General features: G+C 37.8%; 1 protein-coding gene across 1 annotated transcript; it reads left to right on the forward strand.

Moving 5' to 3' along the window:
- The first annotated feature begins 126 nt into the window (after positions 1 to 126).
- Positions 127 to 12,939, forward strand: LOC122654544 (granule-bound starch synthase 2, chloroplastic/amyloplastic). The gene is made up of 8 exons (XM_043848668.1): positions 127 to 703; positions 1,978 to 2,515; positions 4,510 to 4,574; positions 7,496 to 7,573; positions 7,666 to 7,776; positions 8,373 to 8,417; positions 10,111 to 10,284; positions 11,587 to 12,939. Exons 1-8 carry the CDS (start codon positions 362 to 364, stop codon positions 12,541 to 12,543), a joined length of 2,310 nt encoding a protein of 769 aa, XP_043704603.1. The 5' UTR covers positions 127 to 361; the 3' UTR covers positions 12,544 to 12,939.
- The last annotated feature ends 2,911 nt before the right edge of the window (positions 12,940 to 15,850 follow it).

Below are 15,850 nucleotides of genomic sequence, written 5' to 3' on the forward strand. Positions count from 1 at the left end.
AGGCCAACTGGCCAAGGAAGAAGAGTTGTCCTACTGTTATTGTTGCTGTCGTTGTGTGTCCAATCCATGGTTTCTCCTTCTACGGTTCTACCTGCCTCTTATAAATTCACACATACTACAGACACTGCTCCCCTTCCGACTCTCGAGTGTTCTCTTCACTCATTATTGTTTTTGACCAACTGGGTCTCTTCCAATCTCATCGACATCTTCAGTTTGGTAGTCTTGAATCTTGATTCTCAGATTGCTTTACTGGGTTTCCTTCACTCTACATTTTGATCAACTGGGTTACCTCCAACCCATGAAATTGTGTTAGTTTGCAGTCGTAAAGACGTCTTTCGTCTATCGTTCCTTCTACATTGAGATGACAATGGAAAATTCCATTCTACTTCATGGTGGAAACTACCTTCGGCCTAGACCTGCTGTTCCAGTTCCTCGAGGTTGTAATTCCCTTGATTCTCATCGGAATGGTTCAAGAATCTGGTATCTTAGGGCTCTCGAAAAAGAGAAAATTCCCGGGCTCTATTCGAATTATGGAGAAGTGCTAAATGTGTATAGCAGAGGGCAGCCTTGGAAGAAGTGTCCCAAAGCGGTGGACAAGAACCGTGTAGGAGAGGAGAGTGACGATGAATCGGAAGATGCACTTCAGGCCACTCTCGAAAAAAGCAAGAAAGTTTTAGCTATGCAAAAAGACCTACTTCAACAGGTAATTCGATTCATTCTTTCTTCTTTTTCTCTCCCCCCACCCCCCCCCCCCCCCAACAAATCTTTTTTTCCTGAGCCAAATGCTTCTACAAGTGGTGCTTCTCCTAGTGAATGATATTAATCTTGTATGTCTTCTTGGTGTTGGTTTGGTGCCTCAGCAGTTTTATAGTCTTGGTTACGATGGAATTTTTACTTTTCAATGCTAGAACTTAAGTCTTGGTTACGATGGAATTTTTTCTTTTTAATACTAGAGCCTATAATTTCGTCTCTTCCGTTTTGTACTTCCATTTCTTTTAGTCACGATTCAAGAACTCTTGCAAATTGTTTGTAATTCACACAATGCAAGGACGGGAATCTTGTGTTGAGTCTGTTACTATAAATCTGAAACAATTCCCATCTGGCTAACACCTGGAGGCCATATCAGGGGAGGAGTGCCACATGGCTAAGCAGGTGTGTCTAAAAGTACAAGTCAGAGGCATTAGGCTACCAGGACCATGTCTGCTGAGCAGAGAGGGCTTAAGAATAATGTTGAAGGGTTGTTCATTGAAGCAGGAGTGTTTCCCTGTCAAGGCTTGAGGAATCACCTGTCAAGTTGAGAGGAATGCCTACTTAGTAGACATTGAGATCTTGCAATTGGCAAGAGGCTAACCTATAATGCAATAACATTACCCTTCCAGGGGTTGAGGACTTTTCCCCTTGAAGCTCTAGTCTCATCTACCAAGGAAAGTGTGTTGGTCTTTCAATGCTCAAGGACTTGATCTTCCAACAAATAACATTCTTACTCTTCCTCCTGGTCCTTTGGAGGTTCCAATATAAGGCTATGCTATGGTCAGATGAGCCTCATGTGAAATATATCCTCCTATATGAATTGGATGATAGAGAGGTAGAAAGTCAACTAACTATTGTGATGCAGATAACCTTGCTGTTACTAACTCAGTTACTCAAAACAGTTTCGTTTCTGGTACTTCTGCATGGTAAGTTGTGAGATTTGATATTTGCCTCATGTGTCTTTATAATATATTACAATCTTGAGTGTAAAATAGAAGTTATGAATTGTTTTGGGTTGGTAATACAGTCATCGACACTTTAAAAATGTTGCCTATCATATTATACCATACTTTTCGATGTTAATGGATTATACTGGTTGAATGAATTTCTCTTCTCTCATGATCCGAGTCAAGTATTTATATTATCTATCTCCTTTTGATGCTTGTACTCCTTTATCCATAAGTACATTATTGACTTCTTCACTTCAAATTCCTCATTTTTGTGCAGATTGCAGCAAGGAGAGAACTTGTATCATCCATAAAAGATAGTATTATCAACACAGAAGGCAATGTAGTTTCTTATGATGAGACTGACAACTCTTTTCCTAATCTTGATCTTCCTTCGGTTGATGCTGAAAGTACTCATGAAGAATATGCTAATGAGAATGAATTTCTTCCCGGAAGCTATGATCATTCAACCACTGTTGGGATTTCAGACACCCTACCAATCGGTGTTAGTGGAGGGTTTGAAGCAGAGAAGAACCCAGGGAATAATTTACCCCTTGAAAAGGTTTCTTGCGACATGGATTCCTCAGGTGAACTTAAAGAAATTAATTCATCGACAGTTCAGTCTTACATTCCATCTTTTCTTTCAAACGTTTCGGAATCACATGATCTTGAAGATGAAAAGGTCGAGAGGATAACAGAAGCAGGTTTAGGGGATGTAATTTCAGAGGATGAAAATGTTAAACCCCCTCCTTTGGCTGGGGCTAACGTCATGAACATCATATTGGTATCTGCTGAATGTGCTCCTTGGTCTAAGACAGGTACGTTGATGCTTTAAACCATTAATTGACATCCCATTTGTGAGATCATTTCATTTTCTGAAAGATTTCTCCATTGGTTTATGGCAATTATTCAGTTATAACTACATATTTTCTTCAGTTTTCTCTAACGTCACTACCTCAGACCAGGATTGACTTTCTCAGGGTCCCATTGTTTCCTTTTTTTTTTTAATATTTGGACGTTCATATTTCAGTCTAAAAAAATAAAAAAGACAGAGCAAATGTTCTTACGCTTCATAAAATGAACTTATTCATTTATAAAGGAGGTAGCCGTTGGGTAGACAGTGAGAACAGCCTTTAAAGGCACAAAAGTTCAAGGGGCTAACATTCTGGGGGTTTGCAGCCATCATTCAATTGATTGACCCTATATATCTTCCTGGCAAAAAATTTTCCTGTTCAATATGTTAGATGCTTTTGGATTGTGAAAAGATGTGGAAGCAGCCTGGGGGAACAAAGAAAGGGAAAAACAAATAAATGGAATTAGTTACTAGATCAAATTCTGTTAAAACCTTCCAGATCAAGTCAGTGTTTGGTGTGGTGTTCTCACATAAGTGATCTTTAGAGTGTTAAGTCTCAGCCCAATCTGTGCTCTCTCTCTCTCTCTTGGGGGGGGGGGTGGTTCTGTGCTGTTAAATTGGCCATGTTGGGTTCAGAATCTCTGACCTCATATCTCATATATGTGCTTAATGCCATCAAGAAGCAACTTTGACTTAATTAGGCACATATCACTTAGATCATGTGCGATATAATCTGTTGCTTATTACCTAACTAACAAGGATCCAGATACTGTAGCTGTCTTGTTAGGGCCAGCATCTCGGACTCCTCATTCTGTGCTCTCTCTGAGTCTCTGCTGCGAAATCTGCAAGATAATTGAGCACATTTTACTAACGTAGCTCTTTTTTTAAAGCTAGTTTCGCTTGTGGGTCTTTCTAGATCTTCTCTATTGTTTGCAACCTACATAACAGGATACAATATGGGTGATACACCTTTTGTGAAAATGATAAGGTGTACTCATGGTTTAAAGTATCGACCGATACATCTCTTTTTGTTTTTAAATGAACTGTCTCGAAGTGTATCGTTATCGGTCGATACCGATACGTCTCTTTTTTTTTTTAAAATGAACTGTCTCGAAGTGTATCAAAATGTATCGATCGATACGGGCCGATACGTATCGATACCATCGATACGTCCAGTAAAGGGTTCAGTGGGTGGTTTAATATGTATCGATACGTATCGGCCGATACGGCTCGATACATACCGATACATCACCGATACGTACTGATACATACCGATACACACTGATATGTACCGATACCATCGATACATACCATAAAAAAAAGCCATTTTCACTCACAGACTCGATACAATTCCTAATCTAACGAAAAAATGAAGGAAAACTCTCAACCAAGAGTCTAAAATCTTGCATTTAATCTTGGTTTTTCACACTTTTAAACTAAAAAATGAATCAAGGAGTGCTACAACATCATCCTTTGCATCATCTAATACTCTTCAGGGCTATAGACGATTACAATATGTGAGAAACTTCATCTTTTATAACAATTTCAATTTAATGCACTTGTTTGGTTATATATTATTCACCATTTTAGGTTTTATGCATGGCACTTATTAAATATTGCTTATTTATATTGTTTTTTGTTCCAAAAGTGTATTTCCATGTGTATCTTGACCATTTCTACGCGTATTTGTATTGTTCGATACGTATCTCCGAAACGATACATACGATACGTCTCTTAAAATCACCCGACCGATACGATACCCGATACCGATACTTAAAAAATTGTAATGTTATTGTTAGTCGGGCGTGGAAAGGAAAAGGCTTGAAAAGTTAAGTGCCTATATTGCATGGATTTATACACTCTGCTTCATGCTTTGGAGATCTCAACAAGACAAAGCATTTACAAAACTATTAAACTTTTGTGTTTTATCCAGAAACTGATTTTTATGAGTTATTGTAGGTGGGCTCGGAGATGTTGCTGGAGCTTTACCAAAGGCTTTAGCTCGGCGTGGGCATAGGGTTATGGTAAATGAGATTAGTTTTAAATTATTGATTAATTGAATATAAGGATTCTTTCAGTAATCTGAAACCAATTATCGCTGAATTATGTGGTCCAATAAAACCTGCAAGCTTGAGCACTGAAATGACTGAACTAGGCTATCCGTATTATTCAATATGCTCATCCATGTACCAGCACCACAAATAAATTGTAGAATGTCAATTTTCTGTTATCCCAAATGCTAGTTTCTTTGAAATTGTGACTAACTGATGCAGCCAGCCAACCTAGATTCCAGATTAAGAATCATAGATCAGATCATCTGCTCCACAGGTCCAGATCTAAACTATTTTTTGCAGAAACAGGGTTGAAAAAGGCTTGCTGATTTGGTGGTTTCAATAGCCTGCATTGGGGAAAGAAAGAAGAAAACAAAGAGAAGATATAGGGGCTGTTATGGGACTATGAACAGTAACATGAATAGTAACTGAAGAAAAGGAAGAGAGAGAAGAGAGGGGTGGTGGAGAAGAGAGAGAAAAGAGGAAGCCTGCTTGGGTACACAATTCAAATCCAAATTCTGTATTCTATTCCATTCACCATCATTGTGGGGGGTGGCTACATATTTTATAAGAAAAAACAAAAAAAAAGTGTCCTAAATCTAAAACTCTTAGGTAGCTAGACTAACTTAACTAACAAGGACTCTAAAGTACTTAACTAATTAGAATTTCTGAAGCTTATGTCTTCTAAATTACTTGGGCCCCACACAACAACCAAAATATGACTCTTTAACGACTAAACTAAAGCCAACTACATTGCCTAATGGACTGCACTACTAATTAAATATCTATTTTTCGTACATCCCTTTAGACCACTACTTTTGGAACTTATACGGTAGTGATACAGTTGCATTAGACATTAATCCTGTATGGAGGCCTTTGCGCAAGCTTGGGAGGCCCATAAGGTTCTGAAATTGACCTTTGTATAGTTACATTATTGGTTGGGCCTTTTATTTTACTTTTGGGTTTCATTGTAATGAGCCCAATTATAAGTCCATAAAGTGGGGATGAAGTATACGGGATTAGTAATTAAGTGTTTAAGTTAGATTAGGATACTTAATAGTTAGAGTTCTGTTTTGAGTTTATTTTCTTTATTGAGTGTGTTAGAGTGATTAGGAGTCCTTTTATGAGTCAATTTAGGAATTTTAGAAGGTCTTTATATATGGAATACACCCCCCATCAATTGGAGATGATTTAAATAAAGAATATATGATTTTTTTTTGGTGATGCATATGGGATTAGTATCCAAATCTGATTTCTTCTCCTCTCTTCTTCCTTCCAGGTTGATCGACCTCAATTCTCTTCCCTCCCCATTACATCGATCTGATTTCTTCCCTTAACATTGCATTTACTCCCTTTATCTCATATCTGATCACAGATTTGATCATTGGGCCTGCTTGCATTTGAGATCCATATTCTGGATTTTCATATTGCATTAGGTAGGCTTAGTAGAATTCTTCACCTTGTTTAGCCCTTTTCATCAACCCCTTTTGTGGCTGCACTGTTGGTATCGCTTCAGTTAGCTTTAAAAACAACCATGCTGCAACTTTTTCAAGACAACAATTTGTTGTAGATGAGAGGGATTTAACATACATGAATTCCCTTCACAATCAAGGACAACCTTCTGTTCTTCCATCCATGATTGACCAACTACGATGACATGTTTGAAAAAAGGAAATACGTGGCATCTAGCACCATCAATGTAAGATTAAACTGAAATTCAATAAAACATTACCACTAGATTCAATGATAATTTCATCTGTCTTAGCAACATCTCAACCACGGACTGCAAGACATGATTCTCATTCCACCCTTTACCTATGAGTAGGGAAGAAGTCTTTCCATTGGGTGAACGGACTCTAGTATTGAAAATAAAGTTATCCATGGTTAGGTTAGGCTCTAATACCAAGTTGATGCAACTATCCAGCCATAGTTGTCACGGGGTCTAGGCGACCCTAGGCGTCGGATAGGGTCCAAATTCAGAGCAACACCAATTAGATGACCAAGGCGTCCAAGGCGCCTGCCTAGGCGCCCAAGTCGACCAAGTCGCCTTCCGCTCCATAACTATTTCCTGATAAAACAAGGTTGAAATTGCTAGTTTGCTGGTTTCAATAGCCTGCATTGGGGAAAGAAAGAAGAAAACAAAGAGAAGAGATAGGGTTGTTATGGGAATGTGAACAGTAACATGAATAGTAGTAACTGAAGAAAAAGAGTAAGCCTTTTTGGCTACACAAGTCAAATCCAAATTCTTTATTCTTTTCCATTCTCCATGATTATGGTGGGTGATTACATATTTAAAAGAAAACAAAAGAAAGTTTCCTAAATCTAAAACTCTTAGATAGCTAGACTAACTTAAGTACTTAACTAACAAGGTCTCTAAAATACTTAAACTAATTAGAATTGTTGAAGCCTAAGTCTTCTAAATAACTTGTCCCACACAACAACCAAAATATGACTTTTTGATGACTAAACTAAAGCCTACTACATTACCTAATGAACTCCACTACTAATTAAATATCTATCTTTGTACACCCCTTTGGACCCCCACTTTTGGACCTTATAATTCAGCCCATTACAAATAACCAAAGAATTAAAGCCCATACCCCATAGATATTAAAATAGGATCAATTTTTGGATTGGGCTTGCATTACTAACACTCATGTTCCCCTCCTTCTCCACATCATGCCTTTTGGAAAGGGGGAGGTAGAAAATATGTCAACATGATGAAACGCTAAAGATCAAAGAACTTTCATATGGTTAATGCCTTAGCATCAAATAATTGACTGTTTGAGTTCTGGTCTGATCAATTTTACTTCTCATAGAATTAGCAGTTAAAATTTTGAAGACCATGAGTTATTTTGGTAATCTGGCACAAAAGTCTATTTTACTTTATTTAGGTTGTGGCGCCACGGTACGGTAACTATGCTGAAGTCCAAGATACAGGTGTGCGCAAGAGATATAAAGTGGCGGGCCAGGTATGTACCAGCATCATTTTGCTGCAATTTGGATTTCTTCTGGATTCTGGAATATATTTTTTAATTTTTTAAATTTTGGTGCAATTATGTAGGATATGGAGGTAGTATACTTCCAAGCCTATATTGATGGTGTGGATTTTGTCTTCTTAGACAGCCCTGTTTTTCGGCATATTGAAAACAATATATATGGTGGAACACGAGTGGTAAGCATTGTACATTATGTTGTAGCCTCCTTTCTGTTGAACTCAACATGACTTTTCTGACCTTATATTTGAAGTTTCAGTTAAGTGTCTAATTATCTTTGGGATGGATTATCGTATTCTGAGTCTTAATCTACATCAGTCTGCACAATATCAAAGTTCACGTGTCATGCATATTCAGGAGAGAGTTTACCATATGATGGGTGCACTAAGATTGTCTTTTAAGGTTAAAAAAATATATATCAAATATGGTGCCCTTATCAGCTGATCTGTTTTACTCTTCACTTGTGTGTGTGGGTATTGTTTCCGTGTGAATGGAGAGTGACATTATTTTCTATACCGATGGTTAAAATTTTTGAGAGATTGCATGGTTATGATAAATATTGGATTAATAGACATGATATCCTATTTGCAGCTATCGACTAGTGGGCCTTTTACCTCTTCCACATTCCTTAGTATTACATCTGACAATGGAGCTACCATTTTTATAGATATACATACTTCTTTTGGATTAACCTGTAAATATATGCCATTATGTTGTCTGTTTTGTTTTATGAGCTTTATCAGTTACTTAAGTCCTTGATTTCTCATGGATGCAGGATATTCTAAAACGCATGGTTTTATTTTGCAAGGCAGCCGTTGAGGTATCATCTCATCCCAAAAAGCATGAATTATTGAGTTCTCAATACCAGCTCTCAAACATATTTACACGTCACTCCTTGCAAACCTGTTCTGCTAAACCAAGTAAATGTTAGTAAGTTAGTCTATTCAAATCTGCAGAACTTGTGCATCTTAATAAGTTATAGTATGTCTTCGTATAAAACTAAATTAGGTTATTATCATTCTAAGGTCCTTGAGTATAGCTTCATTTATACTGCTATTCAATTGGCAGATCATTTTTGTGCATCACATCAAGGATCTGGACCAACTAGAAAGTAGTCTAGGCAAGAAGCATAGATTATAAATTTTTTTTTTTTTTTTTTTTTTTGTTAATTGCATAGTCTTCTAAGAAAATTGGCTACCATGCCACTAATATGGGATAATTTCTTAGATCTTCTAGATAAAAACAGAAATTACAAGATAAGTAGGTTTTAAATTTGTTTTACATTCATTAGTATTAATTTTGAAAAGATTTACTTAATCCTCATAGTTAGTTATTGGGCATGCCACCTAAGAAGAAAATAAAAGTGAAATTCCGAAAACACCCCAACCTCACTTCTTGCTTCTTCTTTTTTCTGCAAAACCCCACTTCTGGTTTATACTGCTGAGTTGAGTTTGAGTCTCACATTAATATCGTGTTTCGCAAATCTACATAATCCAAATCACCTAGAATATTCCAAGGTGTATTGATCAGTTATGGCTAATGAAAACACCCCAACCTCACTTCTCATTTATAACTAATGAAAATCTTTTCTAAGGTGTATTGGATCGGTTCGGAATTACCTAGAATATTCTATGGTGTTTTGGATTGGTTTCGGAATCACCTAGAATGGTGAATCAGGCAATTAAACGCATTTGCCCCTTTTTTAATGAAATTTCTTGGACGGAGTTTCCCTCCACCCACGATGAATAGGATCCCATTCACCGTGGGGCAGGAGAGGGCGGGAGAAGGCATCACGAGGGTCTTTTGGGAAAATACTAAAATGCTATTGGGGTTTGTGAACCCTAGGATGGTGGGTGAACAGTCTTCTATGTGTGGAGAAAACTTTGTATTATCTTGATAACCTTGGCTGTTTTAATGGATCTGTATCAAATTGGGAGTATTGGATTGGGATCATCTCGGCCAATACTGAATTCACTAACCCGACACCAATATTACCAACCCTGTGTGGCACACATTATTTCCAACAATGAATGTAAAACAAATTTTCTTATCCATAGTAGACTGAGATCTAATAGGAAACTTCTTCAATTTTTATCCCTGACATGTAGAAGATTGAGATCTAATAGGATTTTTTTTCTAATTTTAATCTCAACACGTAGAGACTGCGATATAATAGGAAACTTTTCCAAAAGAAAACGAGAAGTGAGGTTGGGTTGTTTTTAGAAGTTGACTTTTATTTTCTTCTTATGTGGCATGCCCAATAACTAACTATGGGGATTAAGTAAATCTTTTCAAAATCAAAACTAATGAATGTAAATCAAATTTAAAACCTACTTATCTTGTAATTTCGGTTCTTATCTAGTGGATCTAAGAAATTATCCCCTTAAAGTTTTAGTAGCCCAAAGCAAGAGATAATATGTTTAAGGTGAGATTGTATGCCCTGTAGGACTTCATAAATGTGACATTTAATCTTCCCATATGGAAACTAAAGTCTACAAGCTAGCCTTTTTCAGGTTCCTTGGTATGTCCCATGTGGTGGAGTCTGCTATGGAGATGGAAATTTGGTTTTTATTGCAAATGACTGGCACACTGCATTGCTTCCAGTGTATCTTAAGGCATACTATCGTGACAATGGCCTAATGACATTTACACGTTCTGTTCTCGTGATTCACAATATAGCACACCAGGTTTGTTCCCTATCTTTTCTCTGATTAGTTCAATATACTGTGGAACCGTAGTGGAGATGTTAGTGCCTGGATTTTATCTAAACAAATACATTAATCAAGTCGATTTTCTTTTGTAATTGTAGCTGATATGCTTTCGTTTGCCTCACTGTCAAATGCTTAAATGATTGAGACCATCTAACCAGGGGGAAAATGCTAGTGACTAATTTTGCAAGTCAATTATATAATTTAGCATCAGTCTGCACTCTGCACTTCGCATTCTGGGTGGCAATGGGCTGATTCAGGTTTGGGTTTTCCAATGTGATCCTGACCATTGAGAAATTGGTTTGAGAAATGACATATTGAGTGCATGAGTAGGTCAAATGTATCATTCAATTATTAACTAGATCAGGCAGTTTCAGGTTGAGGGATTTCAAGTTCAGACTAGTGGGGGCAATGAAGTGACCTTTAGTTTTTTATAACCACAATGTTTAGTTTTTTATAACCACAATGTTTACTCGCTATATGATCAGTTGCCTACATTGTTTTTGCTATGAGAAAAGGAGGTCTAATTGTCTCATATTGTTGTTTACTAATGATTGCATAATACTACATGGAATGGGATTGATTCTAAGTAAGTTCATAGATGTAGTTTTCAAAACCATGCTGTCTTCTGAGTTCTGATAGGTTATTGTATCATCATTGAATCCATTCATGCTGACATCCATAAATAAGAGTATTAGAAATTTCAAAGCTGGACTTGGACCCAGATTGCAGCCTACAAAGAGTTTATTGATCAGGTCTCTCAAGCATAAATAGAATCCCTTAATTTTTTAGCATCGGCTTATCCTTTTCATGTACTGGATCCAGATTCTGAAGTAAATGCTTAAAATTTTTTGAGTATTTATACGCCTTTAAAAATTAAATGCTGACCCATTTTCCCTGCTGAGTATCATCAAGTTGTAGAAAAAAGTTGTCAACTTGTTGGTCAATTCTCTTCTTAGTGGACAATGAGCTAAATTCAGTCAATAGCATCATGTTCGAGACAAAGCATTTTTCATTCAAATCTGAGGTCGAGTTGAGGAGGGACTTGGGTGTCTAAATCTGATGAAATTTGTTGGATAAAGTAATTGGTTGGGAAATTCGGAAAATACAATTAAGTACCTGATAATACCAATATACTGTCTGTGCTGTGTTTATCGATATGGAAGATTCTTAATTTTTGAAACCTCAACTGTATACATTACTGTATTACGAGTTCATTCAAACCTGAGGCCTGCATACAAGCTTGCTCCAATTGGATATTAATCAATATTTTTCATGCAGGGTCGTGGTCCAGTGGATGATTTTGCTTGTGTGGATCTTCCAGAACACTACTTGGATCTTTTCAAATTATTTGACCCACTCGGTGGTGACCACTTCAACATCTTTGCAGCCGGCCTGAAAACAGCAGATCGCATAGTTACTGTGAGCCATGGTTATGCATGGGAGCTGAAAACTTCAGAAGGTGGTTGGGGCCTGCATGGGATCATCAATGAGAATGATTGGAAACTGAGGGGCATTGTTAACGGGATTGACGCAAAGGAGTGGGACCCAAAATTGGATGTTCACCTAACCTCTGATGGTTACACAAATTACTCCTTGGATACCCTTCAGACTGGCAAACTCCAATGCAAAACGGCTCTACAGAAGGAGCTTGGTCTGCCCGTTCAGGAGAATGTCCCTCTGATTGGTTTTATTGGGCGACTGGACCACCAGAAAGGCGTTGATCTTATTGCTGAGGCAATTCCCTGGATTGTAGGTCAGGACGTGCAACTGGTCATGTTGGGCACTGGGAGACCTGATCTGGAACAATTGCTCAGGCAATTCGAGAACCAACACCATGACAAGGTCAGGGGATGGGTTGGTTTCTCTGTTAAAACGTCTCATCGGATAACTGCTGGTGCAGACATCCTACTCATGCCATCAAGATTTGAACCCTGTGGATTGAACCAGCTCTATGCAATGAGATATGGGACCATACCTGTTGTCCATGCTGTTGGTGGACTCAGGGATACCGTTCAGCAATTTGATCCGTATACTGAATCAGGGTTTGGGTGGACTTTTGACAGGGCTGAATCAAATAGGTTGATAGATGCATTACGAAACTGCTTACTCACTTACAGGGAGTACAAGAACAGTTGGGAGGGTCTCCAGAGACGTGGTATGATGCAAGATCTCAGTTGGGACAATGCTGCTCAAAATTATGAGGAAGTCCTCGTCGCTGCCAAGTATCACTGGTGATTCTGCAAACATAAGAAATATCAAGTCGAAAGTTCAAACTTCTTAAACCTTTAGGTGGGATGATACATTTGGATACTTCAATGCGTGAAAGCCTTCAGTGAGATTTAGCTTAGAGAGGGGCTGATATTATTCAGCTATGTCCTTTTGAACTCCTTGCCATATCTTGGTCAGATAAGAGGGGATCTAATCTCCACTTCTAGACATAGCAAACAATTAGCTCTCTTCCTTTCTATGTAGTCTGTTCTCTCAATTCACTTTCAATGGGCTTCTGCAGTTGTTTTTTGTTGCAAGGATGTGCTGTAGATTGCAATAGAAACCTACAGCTGACCCTCTCTAATTTTAGAAACTAGTTATTGAAAAGTTGAAATGTGGAATTCCTGCATTTTGTTGCCCTTAGTCCTTTTTACTGTCTGCATTCTCTCTTCTTCCCTCCCCAGCTTTTTTCAATCCTCAATACCATCAATATTAAGCACACTATTGTTAAGATCACTCCATTCTCTTGCTGGCTATCTATGGTGCATGTGTTAGTATTTGATGCTGCTTATATCATTTTTTTTAGAAGTCATATAAGGTGGGAGACTTGTTGGGAAAGGCTTGTTTTGTGTCTTCACAATAAAAAATGATCTTTTTTCATTTAGAAAAAAAAAATGAAAAAGGACCATTTAGTGACATACATAATACAGGTGGTGAACCTGTGGGGGTTGGATCAATACTCCTCTTCATTGATCCATTTAGCTATATCAGAGTTAGATTACTTCAGTCACCTACTTAAATGTAATAAAGAGTATTTTCACTCGGATTTCATTGAGAAACCTAGAAACTGATTCTTTTTTCCCTTTTAATTTTATTTTTTGTGTATGAACCTAGAAACAGTTGGAATTTAGGGAGGGTAGTTATTGGTTTCACACAAAAATTTGTGATGTTTCTGGATGTCACAAGACAGATCTGAGCTGTCCATTTTAATGGTTTTTTGTATTTAAACCATGCAATACGTGGGTGGTATCTGATTGAATTAGATTCTGAAATTTGAGATGTGGTTAAGTTAGACTATGTCCTATCTATCCAGCGGTTGACTTCCCCTATATATCTGGAGTCTGGAAATGGCTTACCAACCACCCCCCCCCCTTCCCCTCCCCTTACTCCAACCTGCGGGGGTGGGAGATCGCTGCATTTTCATGGATCATTGCATGATTCCACACTGTTGCATATGACCCTGAGGACTTGAACTTGAGTCTCTTCTCACAGCATGGATTGCCGATTCACCTAATAAGATGGACATCTAAGGCTATGTTTGGTTCAAAGAAACATGGAGTTATTCCCTTTTGAACACACTGAAGATGAACCCCAGGATCAGCTTTTCTGTTAGAAAACAACGTTTTCCAGTGTTGCCACTCCAATTTTCCAGACAAGGAAATAGTAGGCTTGAGGTTTCAGGGCTCAAGAGCTAGTTCGTGCATGAGAGTCTGCTGTGAGTCTAACACGCCAATGCACTGCAAGCTGAGGGTGAGAGGATGGATGACTGATCACTGATAGTTTCAGAGACGATGCATTTATAACTTGCCACTTTTCCAATAGTCACAAAATCAAAACCTCATCCTCAAAATCTCATGTGGAAGAAGAAATAAGCATGTGAAAGGTTGATGTGAAGGTGAGAGAAAGTGAGATTTTGCATTCCAACCAACCCTTTATTTGTTATTTAGAAAAGTGATTAAAGTTGCATCGGTTTACCCATAAAATTTTTATGGAAGAATAATTATTAGATGGCTTAAGCAAATTGAGTTTCAGAATTGTATTTGACCTATTATATAAGGTTTTTTTAGAGTTTGTAAGGATCATCTTGAAATCTATTGAAAATTGACATTTTCAACCTTATCTTCTATCTAGTGGATTTGTCGCTCGTTTGTGTTAGAATGTGATATCTAACTCACCTAACTTCTACTGCATCATATGCCCAGACAGAGGGGAATGAAATGACCACCCTATCCCCATAAAAGGTGAAAATGTCGTCCATGTTGATGTCTCTGCCCGTGCTCTCATTGGCCCACGTGCATGCGCAGAGGCCATGCTCCCCCACAGTAAACACTTTCCGTTAAAAAAGACGCATGGAAATCTTGTTGATGTGGAATTGGATCAATGGTTAGACAAAGGATAGAGACTACACCAATAGCATCATCAACAACTCAGCCTTATCCCAACTAAATGGGGTCGGCTACATAGATCCTAGCAAAGACAAAATAATAAAGATCAAAGAAATAAAAAGAAACACAACAACAACAACAACAAATCAGTTTTATACAAAGTAACTGAGGTCTGCTACGTGCATCGTTTCCCTTCAATCAACTCTATCCGACATCAAACTTGAAACCCTAAACTTAGCATATCTTTCCTCACTTCTCCTAGTGTCACTCCTTCGAATTGGAGCATCCGAAGGCCTTCGTTAAACATGGTCATGCTACCTCAAACGACTTTCTCGTAGCTTATCTTGAATCGGGGTTACTCCCAAACCAACTCTAATATTATCATTCATTATTCTTTCCTTCCTGATTTTGCCACTCATCCATCTCAACATCCTCATCTCCGCTACATTTAGCTTATCTATATTACACTTTTTGACAGCTCAACACTTTGCGCCTTACATCATAGCTGGTCTTAAGACTGTTCTATAAATTTTTTCTTTCAGCTTTAAAGGAATCCGTCGATCACATAACACTCCAGATGCACCTCTCCAGTTTATCCAACCTACTCTAATCCTTTGAGAGACATTATCTTCTATATCACATGTCTTACTGATGATTGATCTTAGATACAAAAAATGGTCACTTTGCGGAATCTCTATCTCATCAACATTTACCCCCTCATTATCCGTCCGGAGTTGCTAAAGTTACAAACTATATACTCCGTCTTCGTTCTACTTATCTTAGAACCTTTTGATTCCAAGATTTATCTCCATAACTCTAGTTTGATATTAATTTCAGCTTTTGTCTCAGCCACCAAAATAGTGTCATTAACAAAAAAGATGCACCAAGGGACTTCACCTTGGATGCCTTAGGTTAATACATCCATGATAAAGTACAAACAAATAAGGGCTTAAAGCTTATCCTTGATGTAACCCAACTATAATTGGAATCCACTATCATGGCCATGACCCTCCTTATAGTTCTTACACTAGTCACCATACCTTCATATATATCTTTAATTTTGTTCACATATTTATTTGAAACATTTCTCATTCTTAGCACATGTTAGATTAAATGCCTAGAAACTGTCTTAAGTTTTCTTTAAGTCAATAAAGATCATTTAGAGATTT

This window comes from Telopea speciosissima, chromosome 3 (genome assembly GCF_018873765.1).
Source record: "Telopea speciosissima isolate NSW1024214 ecotype Mountain lineage chromosome 3, Tspe_v1, whole genome shotgun sequence".
Taxonomy (NCBI): domain Eukaryota; kingdom Viridiplantae; phylum Streptophyta; class Magnoliopsida; order Proteales; family Proteaceae; genus Telopea; species Telopea speciosissima.

Excerpts from the sequence above, each read along its gene's own strand:
- LOC122654544 (XM_043848668.1), top strand. The coding sequence starts at position 362 with ATGACAATGGAAAATTCCATTCTACTTCATGGTGGAAACTACCTTCGG. Across the intron at positions 704-1,977 it reads AAAAAGACCTACTTCAACAG|ATTGCAGCAAGGAGAGAACT; the intron begins GTAATTCGATTC and ends ATTTTTGTGCAG. Across the intron at positions 8,418-10,110 it reads TTTGCAAGGCAGCCGTTGAG|GTTCCTTGGTATGTCCCATG; the intron begins GTATCATCTCAT and ends AGCCTTTTTCAG.